The 12732-nt window shown below is 35.9% G+C and overlaps 2 protein-coding genes across 2 annotated transcripts; both read right to left on the bottom strand.

Annotated features, from left to right (window-relative positions):
- Positions 1–1180: 1180 nt before the first annotated feature.
- LOC102802241 (thioredoxin-like) lies at positions 1181–4045 on the bottom strand. Its single transcript, XM_006822314.2, has 6 exons — positions 3991–4045; positions 3283–3549; positions 2488–2592; positions 1854–1913; positions 1674–1739; positions 1181–1434 (listed from the first exon to the last, which is right to left on the bottom strand). The coding sequence occupies exons 2-6, from the start codon at positions 3310–3312 to the stop codon at positions 1372–1374; spliced, it is 324 nt and encodes a 107-aa protein (XP_006822377.1). The 5' UTR covers positions 3313–3549; positions 3991–4045; the 3' UTR covers positions 1181–1371.
- A 3453-nt stretch (positions 4046–7498) lies between these two features.
- On the bottom strand, positions 7499–10363 carry LOC146738345 (thioredoxin-like). Its single transcript, XM_085503737.1, has 6 exons — positions 10309–10363; positions 9601–9867; positions 8806–8910; positions 8172–8231; positions 7992–8057; positions 7499–7752 (listed from the first exon to the last, which is right to left on the bottom strand). Exons 2-6 carry the CDS (start codon positions 9628–9630, stop codon positions 7690–7692), a joined length of 324 nt encoding a protein of 107 aa, XP_085359863.1. The 5' UTR covers positions 9631–9867; positions 10309–10363; the 3' UTR covers positions 7499–7689.
- Positions 10364–12732: the final 2369 nt, after the last annotated feature.

Below are 12732 nucleotides of genomic sequence, written 5' to 3'. Positions count from 1 at the left end.
CAGGTAGGTTTCGCCCTCGCCCCCGATGTATCTATGTTAAATAAAATATTGTAGCATTTACGTGGGTATCTGTTACTTGGCATATTGATGATTTTAGCCCAATATTTTATGCATCGTTTTGCGGTGTAAAAGAAAATAGGGTATCTTCCACACTCGCCCAGTACACAATTGTCAGATGATAGTGTGGAAACACCAAGGAAATATCTGCAAGCCAGATATTGAATACGTTCCAGGCACTCATATTTTGTTTAAACCCCCAGACCTCCGAACCATAGATTAAAATAGGTAAAATTATGGAATCAAAAATGTTAAAGAATGAATCATAATTTAAAGGGCCAATTTTTCTAGTATTTTTCATAATAGCCATAAATGCTTTTTTAGCTTGTTGTGCTAAATACTTCTTTGCAGATGTCCACTGTAACCGACATGATAATAAAATTCCCAAATATTTGTAATGTGAAACTACCACCAGATTTGGCTAGGCGACCCCCCGCTTTGAAAACGATTACTTTTGTTTTAGTCCAAGTTCACTGTCATTTTTCATTTATCACAATACCCCTCAAGCTTACGAATTAATCTTTGTAGGCCAATGACAGTGTTCGAAAAAATCGCAATATCGTCAGTGAATAATACACAAAAGGATTCAATGAGGTCAGGAAAAAGTTGAATACCAAGGTGAGGGGACTGTTGTAGTTCAATAGCTGAAGGAGGAAATTTGGAAGGGAGTTAACATACAACCTTGGCGGACACCAACTGGACAGTCAAAATATTCCGTATACTTATTTGATGTTCTAATACACGATCTGACATTAAATTTTAATCTAACATTTTCATAAATGTTGCATAAAATCTTCTAATAGAAAGAGTGCTGTTTTAATCAAATACCATTATAATATTTAATAGTGAATGACTTTTCTACCCACGCACAATTAAAAATATTGGACTTTATTTGTGGTATAGACATTGGGCATATCATTTCCTAGAAAGGCAAAAATTACATTAGAAAGGATTCTGATGTTATATTAAAGCGGAGCGGTCGTAGCCTGAGAACACGCGTAATTGTGTCCCCAAGTGCCGATAAACGCAAAGGTTCATGGTTCGTTTGTTTTTAAGAAACGACTCGCTATGGTCGTCTGCTTCATGCGCTGACGAAGACTGTAAATAAACACATGAGTGAAAGTTTAACTTCAGTATTTCGTAATTTATTGATTACGCATTCAATAACTGTGTTACATATTCATTACATAATCAATCAACGTGCTGTCTCATTTTGGGATAGGGTGTAGGGTACAACATTATTGATATGTCTTGTCTGCACTGTAAAGCCACCATAAAGCCCTCTGAACCCATCGCTGCTAATTGCTATCACTTTCACATCAGTTTCTTCAAGGTCTCGCGTAACTTCGCTTCACTTGCTCCAGAAAATTCATCAATCTGTGAAATAATACTATCCGTAATTAAAATCGTGTACAACAAGATAAGTAGTCAAAAGATGAAATTGAATCTAACACAGATGGGTAAGAAACACAAGACCAAGATACAGCGTTTTATTGCGCATATGTATCTTTCTTATTCACGTAATCTTAATAAATTGGGAACAACAATAGTTTTAAAAACTGATATGATAAATAGATGCACTATGCTCTTCATCAATCGGGTTTCCGTGATCTCACCTTTGTCCCGTTCTTGTAGAATTGAAAAGTTGGCATAGATTTAACACCACACGACTGTGCTGTTTCCTGTAGTGAGAGAGAGACCCACATCGATGTCAAATCTGTTGCCGTGAATGATTAGATACACTTTTTGATAGATAAGTGACTTCCAGTTTGTTAATTCACAATTGTAATACTTACCGAGTTCTCATCAACGTCAATGTTTAGGAAGACCACGTTCTGGAATGTTTCTGACATTTCCTGATGAGATGAAAGCATAATATTTTAAAATAATAAAATTATATTTTATTGTGTTAATATTATTATGGAGTAAGTGAATGTAATAATTCGATCATTTTCGCCTTGATGACAAGTTCACACTTTGAGGCACGTGTGGCAGCTGTGATGCTTAAACATGTGAAAAGAATAGGAAATGTTCTTCAACTAATGTTGGTCACACATTGAGAATTATGTACTATCGCAGGGCATAATATTAAAACATCCTTATAAATAGATCGGTTACCGCCTTTTTTATTTTAGATTTATATCTAGTTTCCGACACATGGTTTTATTGTCTTGAGTTTAAGAACGGATCGTTTTTTTTTTCTTTTGTCCCTGGAGTCTAACGTGTTAGCTGCAATCAGTTCAAAGTAATAACATATTTATCTCGAATACTAGTATAAGGTTTGTGACCCCAATTATTTGCATATATGATCTAGTAGACAAATAAGCAATCTGTTCACAAAACTTTATTGATCAAGCTAAGTAAGGTGGTAATACTTAGAGCCTGATTTATATGCTGACATTCCGAGATCGTTAAGAAATGATTTAGTACCTTGAACTTTGGCCCAATCATTTTACATGGTCCACACCACTCAGCTGAGAAATCGACCACAACCAGTTTGTTACCAGCAGCTTTCAGCTCAGCGTCAAATCCTGCCTGAAAATATGAAATAGTTGGTCAGCGAACACTTAAAATATTATAATATAAACCTATACGTGGGATACCGTACGCAGTGGGGTTAATTACGACATAATTTAAAGCTGCTTGTGACGGAAGAACTTTAAAAACTTTGGAAGTCACCAACATTGAGCGTGTTCCAGAATGTTTACACTATTACAAGCTCGATTAAGAAACGTCACGTTGGCGCCTTCAAAGGTGAATGTTGCAATTGAATGATAATATTACATCGGGGGGGTGTTGAGTTTTATATTAATTAATTAATTAAGTAAGTAACATACATTTTGTGTGGGATTTATTACATATTTTAAATTACCTTAAGACAAAGTCATTGACAGGCATTGTTGTTAATTTAAATATGGCACGTTTGAACGTGTTGATTAGATATAAATTGAAGATGCTCTTTTTGACTATAAGCATGTTTGATTGTTCAGTTCGGCTGAGTAGATCTGAGAATTTTACCATTAAATAAAAAACTTTGAAAGCAATGTTTGTAAATAAAAAATATCTTAGAAAGAACTAAAGAAGCTAGTTAACTTTAGATGTAAGGTCACTTTCTCGCGAACACTCTATAACATGGTGGACAATGACACATTCCTTACTGCGACACGCGTCAGTTTGACAGTACTGAATATTGTTTCAAATCATTCTACTTTGCACAATTATTACCTTGTCGGCGATCTTCTTAACCCGTGACATGTCTTTTTTTTCTTGGCACTACTCAGCTACACTCGTAATGTCTCGGACAGGTTGGTACAGCTCGCACTGAAGGTTCAGCAGTTAACGACGGTTGCGATTTAATGCAACGAGTGGATGGTCTGGCGTAGAGCCTCGGACAGGGTGGTACTATATAAGTATTACTTGACAACGCCAGTAATGCAACCATTTGATGTAGGTATGTAGACCCGGATTTGAACCCGCAACGCAACCCCGCAACTAAATATAGAATTTAAATAGACGATTGTTATCGTTTGTTGATAAGTGTAATTGATGATTAACCATAAAGTTCCAGTGTCTAGATTCTTCTGACTTCCGATTCAGGCCTGTCTACTAACGGGGAATAATAATTACATTTTGCTCACGGTCATAATGTGCCTATAACAGTGGCGTAATAAGGGTTAGGTAGGTCGACCACAACCTCAGAGTCCGTAGTTATGTCTGTGTTCAACGATATAATTACATTTAATGGTTAATCCGAACACGGGAGAGAATGTCATTATCAACACACGCCATGATGACGGTTTCGAGGTAGAACGGGCTACGCTTGAAAATAATTTCTACTGAATGCATGTTGTTTACAGACTGTATAGTTCTGGGAGATAACTATTGTTTCGATAATGTCGTTGTGTGTGACATGCAGTACATGCCTCTACCTACCTTGTTCCGGTCCCCTTACAAACACTTGGGTCACTCACGGTCACACAGGGCCTAATACGGGTTAGGCATGTGGAACACACCCTCTGTAGTTATGATTGTGTTCGACGATGTATGCACATATAACACATTCCATGGCGATTCGAACAGTTGGAAAATTGTAATTATTTTTAATAAATGAACGGTTATTGACATAACGATAACTGATCATGTGTAACTGCCATGGTCTAATAAAGTTGAATAAAGAAGAAGGACGAATATTTTGGAAAGGTAGATGAAACTGTAAATGTGAATTGACTGATAGCTGAATGATTCACATCAACAACGGTATGTCCCAATCACACAATTACAGCTAATAGCAGCGACACAACAGCTGACGATACAAGTTCTCGAATGCTGGTAAATCCAGGAAAGTCTACTTCATGGAATCTTAGTGGTGCGAGTTCAGTTTGGTTTAGTCCTACTTAGGATAGTTTGCGCCTAGTATCATGTTGGCCACGGACTACAATTGTCAGCGTTGGACTCACTGCTGTTGGTTCGGTGGTGTAGACCTGCACTTAGACCTGTAGTGTGCGAATTCGGCCTGAGTTAATGTTACATGCACATTATTTGAAATGGTATGCATGTAATTAGCTAATCGTTTTCTTTTCTTCTTACGTGATGAATAAGATGCTGTGTCTATACAACTCCCGCGTGAACCCTTAAAACTTCAAGTTTACGCATTACGGTGTCAAGTTTGAAGAACGATTATCTACTGTTTTAACACTTGATATTTAGGTGATGTTCAAGTTAGATCACTGAACACCAAGTAAATGTGTGAAGGGAAAATATGTGGAATGTACTGATAGACATTTATGACTTATAATTATTGACAAAAAGTCCTAAAATGCACTTCCGGAATCAAAATTACTCTGAGTAGATGTGTTCCACCTAGTAATATATGTCGTCCATATTCCTGAATACACTGTAAAACCGCTCGCTAGAAATTATATGTTGTTTTCTTTAGAACCCGGCATACAAAACACATCATAGAAGTCATTGCATCTTAGACCCTTCATAAACTATGAAAACCGTGCTTCTGAGTGCTCAATTATAATTATGCCCGTCATGATTACGTTTATTTTCAGTACATCAGGATATGTATTTCAGTTGTTTAGCTTTCTGTAATACATCTGTTGGTCATTCAAATGCAATATACTATTAAATTAGGAAACGTATTTTGAAGTAGTAAAAACAAAGTCATGTCAATAGGCTCTTGTGGTGGCGCTCTAATACATGAACAGAAATGGAGACGTGTTCTCTATTCATATTGATCGTTACTCCATATCTACATAACCTTGGCTTTGCTGGGACTGGCTGTTAGATAATGAGAGAAAATATGCATATATTGTATATAACAAGCATTCTTCAGATAGTGTAGTAGTTTGTAGAAACCATATAATTACCACCTTTTATATAACACTACTTATATGCATTTTAACAATACATAATGAAACTAATTATTTCAAGTAATCACAATTCCTTGGCAGTAATAACAAAGATATGGTGCTACAAGTATTCTTGCCCTTCGGTTCATGTCATTATTTATTTTATTTTTAATGCAGAGCCTCAGGACCAGCGTAGACATATAGATATATTTATAGAAATAAAAGGAAAAAAAGTGAAAGACTTATGGAACTGTGTCCGATACTAAATATTCAGACACTGTTATTATAAATAATTTGTAGAAGTTATATATACCAGTCCCAGTACCAGTTATGGTATTCAAGGCCACCGGCCCGTAAAAATATTTACATGTACAAGAAGAATATTTAATTAAAATGTCAATGCATGAAAGATGTTTGCAGCCAGTGGTTGTCAGAATTTTGAGAAGTAACAAGTCCTATAAATTTATCAAAAGATGGGGTATTATAAATTGTATTGTGTAAGTATGAGGTTCACAATTCATGGTAATAAGGGCAAACAAGGAGAAAGTGAAACTCATTTTCAATTTCATCTATGTCACAAAGAGAGCAAATACGTTCGTCTCTCTCAATTACACCATGATCTCTTTCAATGCGAAGGCAGTGAGAAGAACATCGAAACCGTGCAAGAGCTACTACATCTATGGAAATAAATTCCAAAAGATTTTAAGTATTTTTTCAGCTGCAATGTAACTTTAAATTTCCGATATGTAACCAGTTTGTCTAAGGAAAAAATATCAGTAAGCCACTCAAGATGTATTTCTTAAAACGACATGAAAATACGCTTACAAATTCCTGAATATTGCCAAGGTTTTGTGAATACCAAACATGTTCTAATTTAAACAATAGTTTTCTTATGTCTGCCACCCAGGTAGGTTTCGCCCTCGCCCCCGATGTATCTATGTTAAATAAAATATTGTAGCATTTACGTGGGTATCTGTTACTTGGCATATTGATGATTTTAGCCCAATATTTTATGCATCGTTTTGCGGTGTAAAAGAAAATAGGGTATCTTCCACACTCGCCCAGTACACAATTGTCAGATGATAGTGTGGAAACACCAAGGAAATATCTGCAAGCCAGATATTGAATACGTTCCAGGCACTCATATTTTTTTTAAACCCCCAGACCTCCGAACCATAGATTAAAATAGGTAAAATTATGGAATCAAAAATGTTAAAGAATGAATCATAATTTAAAGGGCCAATTTTTCTAGTATTTTTCATAATAGCCATAAATGCTTTTTTAGCTTGTTGTGCTAAATACTTCTTTGCAGATGTCCACTGTAACCGACATGATAATAAAATTCCCAAATATTTGTAATGTGAAACTACCACCAGATTTGGCTAGGCGACCCCCCGCTTTGAAAACGATTACTTTTGTTTTAGTCCAAGTTCACTGTCATTTTTCATTTATCACAATACCCCTCAAGCTTACGAATTAATCTTTGTAGGCCAATGACAGTGTTCGAAAAAATCGCAATATCGTCAGTGAATAATACACAAAAGGATTCAATGAGGTCAGGAAAAAGTTGAATACCAAGGTGAGGGGACTGTTGTAGTTCAATAGCTGAAGGAGGAAATTTGGAAGGGAGTTAACATACAACCTTGGCGGACACCAACTGGACAGTCAAAATATTCCGTATACTTATTTGATGTTCTAATACACGATCTGACATTAAATTTTAATCTAACATTTTCATAAATGTTGCATAAAATCTTCTAATAGAAAGAGTGCTGTTTTAATCAAATACCATTATAATATTTAATAGTGAATGACTTTTCTACCCACGCACAATTAAAAATATTGGACTTTATTTGTGGTATAGACATTGGGCATATCATTTCCTAGAAAGGCAAAAATTACATTAGAAAGGATTCTGATGTTATATTAAAGCGGAGCGGTCGTAGCCTGAGAACACGCGTAATTGTGTCCCCAAGTGCCGATAAACGCAAAGGTTCATGGTTCGTTTGTTTTTAAGAAACGACTCGCTATGGTCGTCTGCTTCATGCGCTGACGAAGACTGTAAATAAACACATGAGTGAAAGTTTAACTTCAGTATTTCGTAATTTATTGATTACGCATTCAATAACTGTGTTACATATTCATTACATAATCAATCAACGTGCTGTCTCATTTTGGGATAGGGTGTAGGGTACAACATTATTGATATGTCTTGTCTGCACTGTAAAGCCACCATAAAGCCCTCTGAACCCATCGCTGCTAATTGCTATCACTTTCACATCAGTTTCTTCAAGGTCTCGCGTAACTTCGCTTCACTTGCTCCAGAAAATTCATCAATCTGTGAAATAATACTATCCGTAATTAAAATCGTGTACAACAAGATAAGTAGTCAAAAGATGAAATTGAATCTAACACAGATGGGTAAGAAACACAAGACCAAGATACAGCGTTTTATTGCGCATATGTATCTTTCTTATTCACGTAATCTTAATAAATTGGGAACAACAATAGTTTTAAAAACTGATATGATAAATAGATGCACTATGCTCTTCATCAATCGGGTTTCCGTGATCTCACCTTTGTCCCGTTCTTGTAGAATTGAAAAGTTGGCATAGATTTAACACCACACGACTGTGCTGTTTCCTGTAGTGAGAGAGAGACCCACATCGATGTCAAATCTGTTGCCGTGAATGATTAGATACACTTTTTGATAGATAAGTGACTTCCAGTTTGTTAATTCACAATTGTAATACTTACCGAGTTCTCATCAACGTCAATGTTTAGGAAGACCACGTTCTGGAATGTTTCTGACATTTCCTGATGAGATGAAAGCATAATATTTTAAAATAATAAAATTATATTTTATTGTGTTAATATTATTATGGAGTAAGTGAATGTAATAATTCGATCATTTTCGCCTTGATGACAAGTTCACACTTTGAGGCACGTGTGGCAGCTGTGATGCTTAAACATGTGAAAAGAATAGGAAATGTTCTTCAACTAATGTTGGTCACACATTGAGAATTATGTACTATCGCAGGGCATAATATTAAAACATCCTTATAAATAGATCGGTTACCGCCTTTTTTATTTTAGATTTATATCTAGTTTCCGACACATGGTTTTATTGTCTTGAGTTTAAGAACGGATCGTTTTTTTTTTCTTTTGTCCCTGGAGTCTAACGTGTTAGCTGCAATCAGTTCAAAGTAATAACATATTTATCTCGAATACTAGTATAAGGTTTGTGACCCCAATTATTTGCATATATGATCTAGTAGACAAATAAGCAATCTGTTCACAAAACTTTATTGATCAAGCTAAGTAAGGTGGTAATACTTAGAGCCTGATTTATATGCTGACATTCCGAGATCGTTAAGAAATGATTTAGTACCTTGAACTTTGGCCCAATCATTTTACATGGTCCACACCACTCAGCTGAGAAATCGACCACAACCAGTTTGTTACCAGCAGCTTTCAGCTCAGCGTCAAATCCTGCCTGAAAATATGAAATAGTTGGTCAGCGAACACTTAAAATATTATAATATAAACCTATACGTGGGATACCGTACGCAGTGGGGTTAATTACGACATAATTTAAAGCTGCTTGTGACGGAAGAACTTTAAAAACTTTGGAAGTCACCAACATTGAGCGTGTTCCAGAATGTTTACACTATTACAAGCTCGATTAAGAAACGTCACGTTGGCGCCTTCAAAGGTGAATGTTGCAATTGAATGATAATATTACATCGGGGGGGTGTTGAGTTTTATATTAATTAATTAATTAAGTAAGTAACATACATTTTGTGTGGGATTTATTACATATTTTAAATTACCTTAAGACAAAGTCATTGACAGGCATTGTTGTTAATTTAAATATGGCACGTTTGAACGTGTTGATTAGATATAAATTGAAGATGCTCTTTTTGACTATAAGCATGTTTGATTGTTCAGTTCGGCTGAGTAGATCTGAGAATTTTACCATTAAATAAAAAACTTTGAAAGCAATGTTTGTAAATAAAAAATATCTTAGAAAGAACTAAAGAAGCTAGTTAACTTTAGATGTAAGGTCACTTTCTCGCGAACACTCTATAACATGGTGGACAATGACACATTCCTTACTGCGACACGCGTCAGTTTGACAGTACTGAATATTGTTTCAAATCATTCTACTTTGCACAATTATTACCTTGTCGGCGATCTTCTTAACCCGTGACATGTCTTTTTTTTCTTGGCACTACTCAGCTACACTCGTAATGTCTCGGACAGGTTGGTACAGCTCGCACTGAAGGTTCAGCAGTTAACGACGGTTGCGATTTAATGCAACGAGTGGATGGTCTGGCGTAGAGCCTCGGACAGGGTGGTACTATATAAGTATTACTTGACAACGCCAGTAATGCAACCATTTGATGTAGGTATGTAGACCCGGATTTGAACCCGCAACGCAACCCCGCAACTAAATATAGAATTTAAATAGACGATTGTTATCGTTTGTTGATAAGTGTAATTGATGATTAACCATAAAGTTCCAGTGTCTAGATTCTTCTGACTTCCGATTCAGGCCTGTCTACTAACGGGGAATAATAATTACATTTTGCTCACGGTCATAATGTGCCTATAACAGTGGCGTAATAAGGGTTAGGTAGGTCGACCACAACCTCAGAGTCCGTAGTTATGTCTGTGTTCAACGATATAATTACATTTAATGGTTAATCCGAACACGGGAGAGAATGTCATTATCAACACACGCCATGATGACGGTTTCGAGGTAGAACGGGCTACGCTTGAAAATAATTTCTACTGAATGCATGTTGTTTACAGACTGTATAGTTCTGGGAGATAACTATTGTTTCGATAATGTCGTTGTGTGTGACATGCAGTACATGCCTCTACCTACCTTGTTCCGGTCCCCTTACAAACACTTGGGTCACTCACGGTCACACAGGGCCTAATACGGGTTAGGCATGTGGAACACACCCTCTGTAGTTATGATTGTGTTCGACGATGTATGCACATATAACACATTCCATGGCGATTCGAACAGTTGGAAAATTGTAATTATTTTTAATAAATGAACGGTTATTGACATAACGATAACTGATCATGTGTAACTGCCATGGTCTAATAAAGTTGAATAAAGAAGAAGGACGAATATTTTGGAAAGGTAGATGAAACTGTAAATGTGAATTGACTGATAGCTGAATGATTCACATCAACAACGGTATGTCCCAATCACACAATTACAGCTAATAGCAGCGACACAACAGCTGACGATACAAGTTCTCGAATGCTGGTAAATCCAGGAAAGTCTACTTCATGGAATCTTAGTGGTGCGAGTTCAGTTTGGTTTAGTCCTACTTAGGATAGTTTGCGCCTAGTATCATGTTGGCCACGGACTACAATTGTCAGAGTTGGACTCACTGCTGTTGGTTCGGTGGTGTAGACCTGCACTTAGACCTGTAGTGTGCGAATTCGGCCTGAGTTAATGTTACATGCACATTATTTGAAATGGTATGCATGTAATTAGCTAATCGTTTTCTTTTCTTCTTACGTGATGAATAAGATGCTGTGTCTATACAACTCCCGCGTGAACCCTTAAAACTTCAAGTTTACGCATTACGGTGTCAAGTTTGAAGAACGATTATCTACTGTTTTAACACTTGATATTTAGGTGATGTTCAAGTTAGATCACTGAACACCAAGTAAATGTGTGAAGGGAAAATATGTGGAATGTACTGATAGACATTTATGACTTATAATTATTGACAAAAAGTCCTAAAATGCACTTCCGGAATCAAAATTACTCTGAGTAGATGTGTTCCACCTAGTAATATATGTCGTCCATATTCCTGAATACACTGTAAAACCGCTCGCTAGAAATTATATGTTGTTTTCTTTAGAACCCGGCATACAAAACACATCATAGAAATCATTGCATCTTAGACCCTTCATAAACTATGAAAACCGTGCTTCTGAGTGCTCAATTATAATTATGCCCGTCATGATTACGTTTATTTTCAGTACATCAGGATATGTATTTCAGTTGTTTAGCTTTCTGTAATACATCTGTTGGTCATTCAAATGCAATATACTATTAAATTAGGAAACGTATTTTGAAGTAGTAAAAACAAAGTCATGTCAATAGGCTCTTGTGGTGGCGCTCTAATACATGAACAGAAATGGAGACGTGTTCTCTATTCATATTGATCGTTACTCCATATCTACATAACCTTGGCTTTGCTGGGACTGGCTGTTAGATAATGAGAGAAAATATGCATATATTGTATATAACAAGCATTCTTCAGATAGTGTAGTAGTTTGTAGAAACCATATAATTACCACCTTTTATATAACACTACTTATATGCATTTTAACAATACATAATGAAACTAATTATTTCAAGTAATCACAATTCCTTGGCAGTAATAACAAAGATATGGTGCTACAAGTATTCTTGCCCTTCGGTTCATGTCATTATTTATTTTATTTTTAATGCAGAGCCTCAGGACCAGCGTAGACATATAGATATATTTATAGAAATAAAAGGAAAAAAAGTGAAAGACTTATGGAACTGTGTCCGATACTAAATATTCAGACACTGTTATTATAAATAATTTGTAGAAGTTATATATACCAGTCCCAGTACCAGTTATGGTATTCAAGGCCACCGGCCCGTAAAAATATTTACATGTACAAGAAGAATATTTAATTAAAATGTCAATGCATGAAAGATGTTTGCAGCCAGTGGTTGTCAGAATTTTGAGAAGTAACAAGTCCTATAAATTTATCAAAAGATGGGGTATTATAAATTGTATTGTGTAAGTATGAGGTTCACAATTCATGGTAATAAGGGCAAACAAGGAGAAAGTGAAACTCATTTTCAATTTCATCTATGTCACAAAGAGAGCAAATACGTTCGTCTCTCTCAATTACACCATGATCTCTTTCAATGCGAAGGCAGTGAGAAGAACATCGAAACCGTGCAAGAGCTACTACATCTATGGAAATAAATTCCAAAAGATTTTAAGTATTTTTTCAGCTGCAATGTAACTTTAAATTTCCGATATGTAACCAGTTTGTCTAAGGAAAAAATATCAGTAAGCCACTCAAGATGTATTTCTTAAAACGACATGAAAATACGCTTACAAATTCCTGAATATTGCCAAGGTTTTGTGAATACCAAACATGTTCTAATTTAAACAATAGTTTTCTTATGTCTGCCACCCAGGTAGGTTTCGCCCTCGCCCCCGATGTATCTATGTTAAATAAAATATTGTAGCATTTACGTGGGTATCTGTTACTTGGCATATTGATGATTTTA

This window comes from Saccoglossus kowalevskii, chromosome 9 (genome assembly GCF_978046115.1).
Source record: "Saccoglossus kowalevskii chromosome 9, keSacKowa6.1, whole genome shotgun sequence".
In the NCBI taxonomy this organism is placed as follows: domain Eukaryota; kingdom Metazoa; phylum Hemichordata; class Enteropneusta; family Harrimaniidae; genus Saccoglossus; species Saccoglossus kowalevskii.
The sequence above is the reverse complement of the archived record's forward strand: the minus strand, read 5'-3'. Positions and strand labels throughout refer to the sequence as shown.